Raw genomic sequence first — 13,755 nt, forward strand, 5'->3', positions numbered from 1 at the left:
AAGGGGGGGGGGGGGGGGGGGCATGTCGGGGACACACATCATCACCTTAGCATTATCAGGGTCTGAATTCTTAGCGGTTTTGAGATATTTAACTTTAAAGTTTTTGCATTCCAAATAGTAAAAATGATTTGTGAATTAAGTCTCGATACCTGAAAATGTCAGACAACCTGAAGTTATTCTGAAAGTACAACATCTAAATCCTGTCAGCTTTGTAAACAGGGTTTTTAGGGACAAAAAGAACCTTCTAATACTAAGAGCTCACTTTCTGCTCAGAATTATAAGGTTCAGTCCTGCAAAACATGAAAAGAATGATTGATGACAATGATTTGTTTACTTATAATTTGTTCTAAAATATAAAATTAGTGTTGTCACAGAGCGTTTACATGTATGAGAAAGTTTGATTTAATGGTTTCTATGATGTTTTTAAGACATTTATATCTTGTTGTAGATCTTATTTTGCTTTCTCAAAAAAGCATCACAGTTTCAGTAAAGGTCAGTGATAAATATTTTCTTCAGTGCAGAGGTGAATTTAAGGCAGGAACATGTTTGGTTATTAAACACATTATTCCAGGACCCATTAGTTTAGGGTTTATCTGGGTCAGACAGGAAACAGCTGCTGTAACACATCTAACCAGGGCTGTACTGCACGGACAGTGGGACAGGTACAGTATAAAGGTATTCTCTGTACAAGCAATGTCAGATTCAGTTAATTTTGCCAGGCTAGGTGGGGGCTGGCTAGCTAGCAGCAGCGCTCATTTGCGATTAACGCTGTTAACTCCGTCCCAATGGCGGGATGACATAGCTGTGGAAACATGATGGCCACTCCTCCGTCAGCTAATTTTGAGCCACAAAACCTCTTGAGCTTTTTTGTAATGTTAGCTCCACTAGCTGTGCTGCACTGCTAACAATAGTCAACAATGCTAAAGGGAGTGTGCTCCTCAAAATGAAGCTGCTTTCTCACCGGGGCGATCTGTAGGAGACCAGGGGTCACCATGATGTTTTCTCAGCAACACTGTTGGGTCGGTTCGGCGAAACGAGCGGTAATCGCTGAATGAGCAGCTCTGTTAGCTCCTCCCACCAGACACGGCTGGTGCACAGTGCAGAGCGCAAGACCAGCTAAACAGTGGAGACCGGAGGATAGGGCTTTGATTTATATCAGCGCCGACACATAACAAAGAAGCAGAACCTGATTGGTTATCTTGTGTGCTTTCTCAGTGCTGATTGGCTCCCAGATAAAACCAAGTTAGAGTTTGATTTTGGAGATAAAAGCTTTGTGTTTCCAAATAGTGTCTGGAAATGCATATAATTAAAAAGAACACCTCACATAATATTAATAAGTTCTCATAGAATAAAAATAAATTAATAACTCAATATTGAACCTCATAAATCCAAGGTGACGACACTGTCTTATTTAGTTTTATGTGGGTGGTTCAAACTACGATGACACAGAGGTGAGTCATTAAGGTAGCCAAAGCTCCTGTCAACTGATTTCTTTTCCTAGTACACTCAGTGTGCCTCTGTGACCTGTCAACCTTTGACGAGTCAGCACTTGTGTAAAGACATTTAATCAATCAAGAGCTTTCTAACAGTTGATTCATTCCACCAAATGTTCCTTTTCAAGGTGATTCATAACGAGATTTTCTGAAGTGCTACGTGATATTACACAATATCATGTTTGCTAAACTCACACAGCCGGCTTCCACCTTTCTGCAGATTTTTAAAATGGATGTGTCACATTCCTGAAAGGATAAATGCCATTTTTCAACATTATAACGAGCGTGCAGTGTGACATTAAATATGTTTTTTATAGTGCTCTGTGTGTCACTGAGGGCTACTTCAAAATCTGCTGTTCTTCAGCAAACTGGTGACGTCAGTGCTGCTCGTGAGAAGTACGAGCTACTTCTGCTCCGTCTTTCCAGTCTCCACCTCTGAGTATCCACGGGCCTCTACATCGAAAAACAAATATTCCTTTTGTTTCACACTGCAAATTGGCTGCGTGTCCACATGTGAAACTGTCATTATTTATTATGAGTGCAGAGGATGGTTTGGACGAGGATATTTTTTACAGTGTATCTGCTGAATCAGCTATTGAGTTTTTTAATCGACCCATCAGAAGAAAGACTGGAAAGCGATCAAGGCTGCAGCTGAGCCAAACCAGAGGCCCCGCCTACAGGGGACCCTCCAGAACCTGAGCTGGAGTTCTCAACAGGCCAGAAAAATTACAACTTGACCTGAACCGACCAGTGAGAGTTGAAGCCTGAACCCAGCCTGTCTGAGATCATCACATAAAATACTGAGTGCGAGCCTAATGGAGCCTGACACCCCAAAAAGCACTTATCAGCTTCCAACACCAAGCACACTCCGGCTGTGTGGCGGCACAAGTCACGCGCTTCCCCAGTGGAAAACCGACCAGCTCGGTGGATCACTGACTCTCCACACTGTATTTCTCCACCAGAGAAGCTCCCTGCTGTGGGCCGAGAGGAAGGACAGAGAGCCCAACACCGAGCCTTGCTACCCCCCTCTCCTCAATCAATCAATCTATATTATCTATAATATGTTTGGTTTACATTTTAAATAAATAATTAATAATTTCAATATTTTTTATTCACTTATTTTAAAGAAAAAAAAAATTCTCTCAGCCTGAGCCCTACCTGACCTGGCCAATCAGCACGTATTTTCTGGTCCGACCTGTCAGGCTTTGTGGGACCTGTTGGGCTCAGGTTGAGACTGAGAACTCTAACCTGAGCTGCAGAGAGCAAACAGTGTCTGGTGGTGCCTTTGCTCTATTTGCCCCCTGATGCCAACAGAGCTAGAATCATTCAGTGAGAGCAGTTTTTGTCAGAGGCTGTCACCGACTAAAAACTAAGGCCGTGTGTGTGTTACTATACATGAAGGTTTTACTCCTCACTTGGACAGAGGTGTGCTGGAGACTGCGGCTGGACTACTGCACCAATATTTTGACGATAGGCTAAGTAACAGCAACATGACCTTTTTTTGGTCATTTTATTTTCCTCTGAAGAATGAGTGAGAGCTGCTGTCAGCTGAGAGACAGTCAGGAAATACAGCATGTAGAGTTTTTCACATCCTACTCAGTGACTGAAGGGTTTTATATTTCAACCAAACCAGAGTCCATGGATTTTGGAGCAGAGGACAAATCAATCATGACGGTTTTAGTCAGTTTTAATTTGTTTCTCTCGTGTCTGAATGAAGTGCTTGAATATATCAGCAGTCTGCAGTTGTTGGGCTAACTGTGGCCCGTTGTAAAATCCATTGAGACCTTTGTCAGGATCACGAGGACAAACTGGAAAAAAAAACAAAAAAAAAAACGAGGCCAGCAGAGTTCACTGATGAGTATTTTTGTCACCTGAGGCTGTTTAGGCCAACAAAGTCACAGCTGTTGGTTGTGATACGAAGCTTTAGGCACCAAACAATGAGGCCTGTTTGTTGTTGATGACACTGCTGTCATTAAATTTATGTTGTTTTTTCTGGTGTTCTAGTCACATCAGATGCCTTTACTTGTTGGAAACAAAGCTGCGTTTGAGACGCCCACCTCCACGTGCTGGGCAGGTCTGGGGAGTATTTTGGGGCTGAGCATCAGGAGCTCGGGCACAATGCATCCTGGTACATGTAGACACTGAAATAACAGCTGTGCAAGAAGGAAAACTCAGAAAAAGTCAGCCTTACTGTCAGTGCAGCACCAACAGGAATTTACTGCTTCAATTTGATTTAATTTACCATCAACACTGGCTGAATATTAACCTAAAATGTGCTGAATTACTCCTTTAAATTGTTCTCTCATAAACATGTGGACATAAAACACAGCACTGTCTGTGTAAGAAAGGATTTTCAGCGTGGATAAACAACATATGTAGAGCGTAACATATACAATGTGATATGATTGTTTTTACATGTTCACAGTATTCTGCAGCAGCTCTTTATTTGTACAGTCCATTGTTTACACTCTGCTTTCTCTCAGAAGACTGAGTTCAACTCAGGGTCACTTCACAGTAACACAGACTCTATAACCCTGACGGCCAGTACGAGCGCTCTCAGAAATACCTCTGCAGGCGGCCTGAGAGCTTTCTGAAAGTCTTGATTGGGATTCTGTTTCACCTCGTTTGTCTTACTGCAAACGAGTTTCACTTTCAGCAGCAGGTGGCCAGGGGCACGCAGGTGTTAACGTGGGCAGAGCTCCCAGCATGCCACAAATTCCTCTAGTTTCTCACATTCATTCACTTCTGCTACTGGATGTGTTCACTTTAACGGATCAAACCAGGAGCCTCCAGCAATTAACGAGTTGGCCCACTTCTGGAGAAGCTGAAAAATACCATGCAAGCACTTCCTGAGAAAAAACATGTACAGTCTTGTACAGAAGTGATCCCCTCAATCATCATCTGAGACCCACTCTCAGCGTGAGTCTGCCCTCTGCTTGGATTTTCTTATTTTCTGTGCTCAGGATCTTTATGGGTGTGGACCCCACAGTGACAGAAAAACAGCACTCAATGTTTGGCGTCCTTAGCAAGCTCATTAAAACTAAAATTACAAACTCAGGAGTGGTTTAAGACAGGGATGTGTCTAAACGATTAAATGTTCGCCCCCTCGCTAGTCGGCACCAGAAATATTAGTCGGTTAAAGTTATTATTTATTCATGTACGAGGCCGCTTAACTGTCATGCAGCCGCCCGCCACTAGTGGGAGCTACAGGGCCATCAGACAGCAGTCCCCCTCCCCGTGGTAATGCTTGAGTAGACTGGAGTTTTAAATTAGAGAGATGTCCTCACAAAACCAGCGCAGTTTGGCAGCACTTTGATCTAGAAAATTGACTGTTGCGTTGCTGAGTTGAGTTGCTGTCATGTTCACATTCATACCGCACGGCACAAAGTGTCTCGTGCTTCAGCAGCATTTAATATTCAACATGGTTGTTGAAGATTGTGATTAAAGGCTTCAAAGGGCTCTTAATGCACACAGTAGTTTTTGGGACAATGGTTCAAATACTAAATTGTACTAAATTTAGTCGACGGGGAAATTAGTCACCAGGAACATCCCTAGTTTAATCCTCTGGTTTAATTTTCAATTCTCATTTTAACAAGGTCGTCAAAACATCCTGTTTTCATCTTTGAAACATCACTAAAGCCAGACCTTTTTTTAACCCCGAAGGCTGTTGAAATACCCACTCACACTTATATTACCAGCCGTTTAGACTATTGCAATTCCCTTTTCACTGGATGACCCAAAAAGTCACTAAGAAAACTACAGTTAGTCCAGAATGCTGCAGCCAGTGTCGACGAATCTTTTACTTATTTATAAAGCTTTAAATGACCCTGCCCCTCTGTACATCAGATTTTCTATCACTATATGTTCCAGTCAGATCACTGATGTCCTGAGGACAGCTTTACTTTGAGATGTTCCTCATGTGTCTCAGAAAAGTACCGCTGAGAGCACTTCCTGTTTTTACACCCCTTAAATGTGGAATTCCCTGCCTCTGGATATTAGAAAGACAAGCTCTCTCTGTATTTTTAAAAGTAAACTAATGACCTAATGATCTATTTAATTTTACGTTTTAACCACTGGTTTTTAGCTTATTTTATCCCTCCTGATTATTTTTATTCTATTTTATTTATTTAGTTTCATTTTATTCTATGGACTTTTAATCATATTGTGTTGTTGGTTTGCTTTTTTATTATTTTACTGTCTTAATGTTGTAATTTTCTGGTCAAAAACTTTATGTTCAGTTGTTTGTTTTCTCCTTTAAATTCTATCTATGTCATTCCATTTTGGATGTGAAGGTGGTACATAACTTAAGCTGAGCTGGGTTGAGTTGAGAACTGGCAGTCCTGCAGAGTGTACCTTTAAATTTCTCAGCTGACATCAGATTCAGGTTCAGGTGGGACAGATGTGCACCGTCAGACAGACTCTCCCCAAACCTTCACTCTTCACACTTTTGAATTGCTGAAGCAGAGCTGCTATTTCGAGGCCCAGACACACCAAATCAACTTCACACAACTAGCGGCAACGAAAGCAGACTGTTGCGTCGCCTCATGTTGCCTCTGTCTCAGCCAAAAAGTTACACATGAACACCACACATGATTGGAGGGGATGAGAGCTGAGAAACTCTGCTGTAGACTAGGCTTGTGCCGGTTTGAAAATTTTCCAATCGGTTTGATTTAAAGCCAAATATCTAACCGAACCGATATATCGAATTATATACCTAATTTTACCACCGGGGGTTGCATTTGAGCTATTTTTCCCAATAAAAGCCTATTATAGGTGTAATGCGCTTCCAATCCACTAGGTGGCGATAATGCTGTATTAACCGCCAATACACAAGGTTACACAAGAAGAAGAAGAAGCAGAAGAACACTTCTCTCGCAGCAGCAGCAGACAGCTGAGCGAGGCTGCGGAGTCCGCAGTCCGCGGAGCCTCTGAGACAAACTAAACAAAACACTTGTAGGCTCCTCCACTTCATTTAAAAACATACATAAACCTTATTAAGTTGTCCCTTGACACGCCGCTGATCTGAAAAGCTCCCCCCCCCACCCGGTTTTCCAGTTGACGTGAATTAAACCGGGTGGAGCTCTTAAACCGGACCGAACCGGTTAAACCGGAAATCGGCACAAGCCTACTGTAGACTGCGTTTCAATATTATAAGTGGATCAGTAAGATAACCGACACCTTATCTTATGTTTGCTTTCTGTGGCAGGTGAGCCAAAGTTCTGGCCTGAGGCAAACCGCCGTTTCCTGACCTACGTGGAGGAGGACCCTGACGATGCCAACGGCTACTTCAACCTCGGAATGCTGGCCATGGATGCTAATGAAAATGCAGCAGCTGAGCGGTGGATGCGTAAAGCCATCGGTCTGCAGGCAGGCTTCCGCAGTGCGCTGTTCAACCTGGCGCTGCTTTACTCTCAGTCCAAACGTGAGATTGATGCTCTGCCCGTGTTAGACGAGCTGCTGCGTCACCACCCGGAGCACATCAAGGGCCTGATCCTGAAGGGCGACATCCTCATGAACCACAAGAAGGACACGCAGGGTGCTAAAGCCTGCTTTGAGCGCATTTTGCGCATGGACCCCACCAACGTGCAAGGCAAGCACAACCTGTGCGTGGTCTACTTTGAGGAGCGTGACCTGCCGCGTGCTGAGCGCTGCCTAGAGGAAACGCTGGCCCTGGCACCAAACGAGGAGTACGTGCGTCGTCACTTGAGCATCGTACGAAGTAAAATGGCAGCCATGAGCGCAGCGGGGCAGCCACTCACCTCAGCAGGGGGAGCCACTGCATCTGCTAAGGAGGAAAAGCCGAAGAGGGTTAAAGAGGCAGCGGAGGAGGCTGCTGAGGGAGAGGAGGAAGGGAGGGGTGCTGATGTTGATGGGAAGGAGGCTGGAGATGAGAAGAATGTGCGGAAATCCTCTGCAGAAAGCCTTGGAGGAGCGGGCGTGGACCAATCAGAGTCTTTGGACAGTAGCCAGTCTGACAAGCAGACTAAGGGTAAGTCCACTAAAGAGATTAAAGATATAGAGAAAAAAAGGGCAGCGGCCTTAAAGAGACTAGAGGAGATTGAGCGCATATTGAGTGGTGATTGACACTGTTGTAATTTATAGCGGGACTACTTTTATAGAGCTCTTTAATGCTCCGAGACAAACTGCATTTCCCCTGCTTTGGGAATGTGTCCTCCTAATCAAGTGTCATTTTACTCTTTTGATTTATCCACTCGTTTGCAGGCTGCTCGGCATGGCCCTGTTGATTTAACACTAATCATGTAAAGAAGGGAAACGTTGATCTGCACATGAAACTCATGTAACAATAAGCACAAAGCCAATTTGGGATAATCTATTTAAAGCTTCTGGCAGACGTAGCTGCCAGTGTGTGTGTGCTTCATTTGAATGTGATTTCACATATCGTAGATCTGCAGTAGCTATAAATATTTGTTTTTCTATGTGTAGTCATTGTTAATCACTGGATTTTTTTTCTTTCACTAAGATGTGACTCACTTGTTATTGTTTTTAAAAACAGAATGATTGTATCATGGACAATTAAAGGAAATGACGTGTTGCCCAGATTTCCTCAAGGCAGGATGATATCTGCAGAGTTCGCACCTCAAAATAACCCAAACCACACAGAGAGAGAAAAAAACCCTCCACACTACATCAACACTGTGCTCACACGTCTCCTAATCTCTATTGATCTCGCTCGGCACTTCCTGCCTGTACATTATAAACCTCTGCGCTCACAGCTGCTTTTGCCTCAAAATTTCATTGTGATCCAATTTAAAGACGATTATCTCACTCTCTTTGTCACATTACCGCCTCGCAGCTCAGCGCCTGTCTCCCATCTTTCAGACACACACAACTCCTGCTGTTCTGAGTTAACGACACCATACGCATCGCCTTGATTGGGCCAACACCAATTTATTGATGCACGCTCATCCTCAGCGTTCGGCTTCATCATGTGCTCCTCATTTTTAAGTTCCTTCCGCTCTCAAGGGAAAATTTTCTCAGCACATTTGCAAGTAAACAGATTCTCACATTGGACCGGCTTCAAAGCGCCGAAGTTGTTTAAGCTTCCTGCCAATAAAACAACATTAGGATGTTTGTAACGGCCTCTGTGTTCACTGCATTCACTATTTACACTTGGGATCACTGTGAATCAGAAGTACACTGCAGCTATCTGTATTTACTCACGTAAGACTTCTGCAGGCGAGTACACAAATTAAAACCACAGACTGTGTGAATTAATGGACGTAGCCGCCTTGATGTCACGTACTTGTCTGTGGGCTCCTGTTCTGAACAAGCCCCCAGGAACAGCTTTGAAGCCAATTTTACATAGTGGTCAAAATTACACCGTCCGGGTGTGTCACCTGATGCTCTGCGGCCCAAAGACTTACACTAGACGTCTGTAAATCGGTGGATGAATGTTTTGTGTGTCGGATCAATGGGATCAAATCCTGATTAGATCCATTTGATCCGATAACATTTGGAAAGTCTTTATGAGCTGCAAGTTTAAATAATTTTACCCCCATTCAAGTTAGCAGAGCACTAAACTGGTCGTTAGCTATTAAGCCACCGCAAGTCTCTAGTGCTTTCCTGTGTGGGCCCCACAGTGTGGAAGATCCGTGTAATTTCATACTGCAGAAATAAAGCTCTTTTTCTTTTTTTTTTTGCTTCACGAACAGGGTATCCCGGTCTCTTTGTTTTGGTTCTGAAGCCTTGAATTTGGAATTTTGGCTGCCACCATCTTGGATCTTTTGAGCCATAAGTGACCGTATTCAGACGTGATGGTGAAGAATACTCTAACGTTAGCTACTAGCTTTGTTAGCACAGTACATTAACAGGTTTGGTTAACTGTGATAATGCTAATTTTCACGCGTGAAAAACAAAACGTACCCACCAGAAAAAATAAATATCCAACTTTTTCAGGTGACATAAACACTGCAGTTAATTTGACTCCCAGTTATTTTACATAAAAGGCATTAGATGATGGTAAATGACATTAATGAGCGGCTTTTTAATTGCAAAGGCAATTTGAACATGAAATACAACAATAGGTGAACTCCTAACAGTTTAAAGTAGTGGTTCCCAGCTGGTGGGTTGTGGGTCCATTCTGAATGGGACCGCAAGTAACTCACGAACATGTCAAGATTTGTAAATAACACATTTTGTCTGCTTTTATTTTGAAGTGCTGTTTCCTGCTGTGGAGTGAGTGACTAACAGACAGCTACTTGACAGAGACAGCAAACTAGCTCGACGACACGGCCAAACGCAAGAATGACGCCAAATGTATTAAACTGTGGACCTTGAACTAATGACGAAGAAGAAATCTGGACCCTGTGGTCGGACCAGTTGGGAGCCACTGCTTTAAAGTTAAATATATAAATGCAACATGTTAATTTTTGTAAACTGGTGCATTTTGACATGGGGGTCTATGGGGATTGACTAGTTCTTGGAGCCAGCCTTAAGTTCGGTTAGAGGAACTGCAATATGCGTTGGCTTTATTTTTCAGTCCCAGAGGTTGCTGCTTGATTAAAACTTGTGAAAATTCGAAAAGCCCAAATCTCTCCTGCTCTCGTTTCGACGAGGCCATGATAAAACCCAGCGCCTGATGATTTCAATAATAGGCCAATAACTGACTTTAAAAAACACTTCTGTTTCTGTACAAGCACTATCAGAGCCCCGGTAGTCATTAACTATGTGTGAGCTCAGCTGAATGTAGCTGTGAGGCAGGTCAACAATATTCAGAGCATCATGCTTCCATGATGTTCCTGTTTTTACGTCACAGTGCAATAATTATTTTCAGTCTGTTGACCCTCTGCTCAGTGCAGCTCTTCATGGTGGAGGTGCAGGAAGTTAGCGGCGCTGTGGTGGTACTAAGGAGACTTGCTATGCATTGACCTTGTTCAGCCCTGACATTCTGTGTACATATATTTACAGTGTTGGTGTATCCAGTGTTATTTATTATGTTTGTATGCACTGCAATGCTGTAGATGTTTTGTTTACCACTCACAGTATGCTTTAAATTCATGGTGCATTATTTTGTTAATTTTCGACGTGTCATTTAAACATAGATGTTTTTCACTTAAACAACAGAGCCATGTCAGTGTTAAACATGTATGAAACATCTAATCAACTGTCTGCCGCGAATCGTAGGTACAGCTTTGAACGAGCAAACATCCTGTTTGGAACATTTTGTTTCACCTCATCTTCTGAGTGGCTGATTTTTGTACGATAAGATTTTTGTTTTTTTAAGCAATAGCCCTGGGTGGTGGGGGTCTAGGTTATTAAATAAAGTGAGATGATAACTCATTGCTTTTGTTCTGTGTGTCTGTTTGCAGTGAAGCCGACGCCTGCAGCATTTCAGGTGGTTCTGAACTATGAATCTGAGATATGTGATGAGAGACATGCATCGTGTATTCTTGTGCATTTCAAACCACAGGCACATTGAGCCATCCCTTGCAGAACGTCAGGCCCCTGCCAATCCAATTAGAAATCCCAAATCGAGTTCCAAATCGAAATCCAATGTACCAAAAGTATGCTGTTGTTTGTCTCTCTGACCGATTACATTTTGGATGTAATGTCATTTAAACGAAGCTTCTAATGCAACTATCTGTCCTTTGAAATGATCTGACTTCCTGCACTGATGCAGTGTCTGTGAGGAGACACAAAAATGAAGGGTTTGTTTATGAGGCTCTATTTACATCAGAGAAAGCTCGAGACATAGATGGAGTAAAGTACTGGTCCAGGATACAGAATTTTAAAAGGTCAGTTCACCCACATTATATAAGTGTAAGTGAGAAAACATGTTTTATCTTTCTTTCTCTGCTGGTCTCTACCTGTGCAGGCGATTTGATTTGGTCGGCTTTTGAGATTTCTGCTTCCACTTCAATGAAGATGAGCAGAATTAAGATTGTAATGCAACAGTGAAATATATCACTGAAAAAATTAAAAGCTGGGGTCGGCAGAAATCTTGGAGAGGTAAAACAACTATTGAGAAAGCTGCCCACAGTGAGATTTGTGGGTTATCCAGAGTGTAAGAAGGACACTGGGTCTGGAAACACACTTGTATGAGTTATTAATGCTGTACGCAACACTGAAAACTAAAAAGTCATTCCCCTCCATTGTATTGTGACGAGTGCAGAAACCTGAATTTCAAAACCTGGACAGATCAAACCAGGCAATAAAAAAATAAGACCCCTATGGTTATTAAAATGTCTTAAATCAATATTTTCAAAGTCTTTAAAATACTACAAAATTTGAAGTAGTATTTTATGTCTCCTTTTTTTCTGACGTTGCCTTGTAAAATCTCAAAATAATTGGTCACATTTATGTTTTTTTAAATAATTTACAGAATGCCTCTCACATTAACGTCACACACACCAGAAAAGCAGAAGCAACAACACTCATATTTGTTTCTGGACAGGCTGCTCAGAGCAGACGATCATCTGTCTGCTAGTGACCTGTCACTGTAGAAAATGAAAATGTGCAATTCAGTTCAATTCAATTTTGTGGAAACCAGTACAAGACAAAGCATTTAACACTTGTTGTATTTTAGGGCTGCGCGATATCAGGAAAACATGTGATAACGCTGTTGAATATTGTTACTGACAATATGACTCCTCTGCACACTGAATATCAACAAAATGAAATACTGTGATGTCAATAGGTTTTCAATGTGGCGAGTCCCCGAGACCCACAGGCGGTTATTTTATGGGTTATCCATAGAATTTATACGGATAATCCATAAAAATTCAAATAGGTTACTGTATACATTTAATATATTTTGAGAAATCTGCTGATTGTCTTTCATTCTGAGAAGAGTTTATGTTTTCATTTATTGAGACAATGAACAAACCAGGAAACAAGAAACATATGTGTACGGTGGTAAAATGGCAGTTGCCGTTGACAATGTTTTGTAGGCTGTAAAATATCATAATGTCATTATCAGTCAATACAGTACAGATCAGTTGCACAATCACGTTATCACGGGAAAAAACATGGTGGGTCCCCTGGACGGTAAATCACCATCATCACTGTGGTGAGTGAATACATCATCTACTGCACCACAGACATTGTGACAAATGACAACAGGAATGTCTGTGGTAATATTTATTCCTGAACTCAGGTGTATTTCATGAACCTTAAAATCCAAGGTTATTGTCTACTGGCGTCCCTTGGCACCTTTGTGCCGCCCCACCACATTTGCCAGTAAATGCCAGCACACTGAGCTTCAGAGAGACGGGGATGAGAGAAGGTGGGTGGACAGGTGTCAGATCTGTGCTGAGCACCAGACCAAAAACACCGACACATCACGGACAGTGTGACAATAACATCCAATCAGAGGTTGACATCATGAGAAATACTATCGAAACTTGTAAAGTCAACTAACGCCACTGTTTCAATGCGACATGCAGCATGTGAACACATGGCTCATGTAAATATGATATTTTCAGCGGTCAAAGTCATCTTTTGTGATATCGCACACTGATATTGGCATAAAGGTAAACATTCGATTAGGGCCCCACCCAACTAGGGCCATCAGTCGACTAGTCTCATGAGTGACTTGAGCTGCCTTCACTGCCAAAAATATTTTACCAGCGGCGCTGCTAGAGCGAATTCAGCTATTTTGCAGCTCTGGCAGCTTTTGGTGTGAACGTACAGTTAAATTTCATTCAGAAAATGGCATTAAAAAGTCTTTAATCTAACTGGCTCTCGCTCTAGGAGCCCTGACTGACTCTTGAAGTATCTGCGGCATCAGACTCACGACCAAACAAACAGGTATCTTCCATTTAAAAAAAACAGATGTATGTTCTGACCAGATGTTGCGCTAGACTTTTTCGTCGCCGGCCATTTTGACCGACAGGGTCATAAAAATCCGGTCATCGTCGCCGGCCATTTTGACCGACAGGGTCATAAAAATCCGGTCATAATCTGTTTTTACCGGTCATTTTAATTTTCATTTTTAAATGATAATAAAGATATTCAAAGACATTTAGTTTTCATTTGTTCGTTTTTAATAAATCCAACAAGCAAGTTATAAAGTGTGCATTAATAAGGACATGGACGAAAAAATGAACAGACTTCCACACACCCGTGCCATTAGGCTTCGCCCTGGACACACCGGACGGCACTAACGCGTCCGGTGTGTCCAGGGCGTTATGTAGTTATGCCTGTAGGATCGGTGACACAAAATTTAAATCGTAATGAAGTGATTAGGGTACTGAAAAATGTGTTCGGTTATGCACTGTTGTGTTATTTTAAATTATAAACA

General features: G+C 42.3%; 1 protein-coding gene across 2 annotated transcripts in view; it reads left to right on the forward strand.

The window, feature by feature from the left end:
- tmtc3 (transmembrane O-mannosyltransferase targeting cadherins 3) overlaps positions 1 to 10,811 on the forward strand; it is a 49,107-nt gene extending 38,296 nt beyond the window's left edge. The window contains exons 14-15 of one of the 2 annotated variants that reach the window (XM_050072482.1): positions 6,700 to 7,482; positions 9,671 to 10,809. In XM_050072482.1, coding sequence (XP_049928439.1) covers positions 6,700 to 7,482; positions 9,671 to 9,693 — 806 coding nt within the window. In that variant the 3' untranslated portion in view covers positions 9,694 to 10,809. Of the gene's footprint in view, positions 1 to 6,699 lie in introns of both variants that reach the window. The other variant, XM_050072481.1, reaches the window with a different exon arrangement.
- The last annotated feature ends 2,944 nt before the right edge of the window (positions 10,812 to 13,755 follow it).

Source organism: Epinephelus moara, chromosome 20, assembly GCF_006386435.1.
Source record: "Epinephelus moara isolate mb chromosome 20, YSFRI_EMoa_1.0, whole genome shotgun sequence".
Taxonomy (NCBI): domain Eukaryota; kingdom Metazoa; phylum Chordata; class Actinopteri; order Perciformes; family Serranidae; genus Epinephelus; species Epinephelus moara.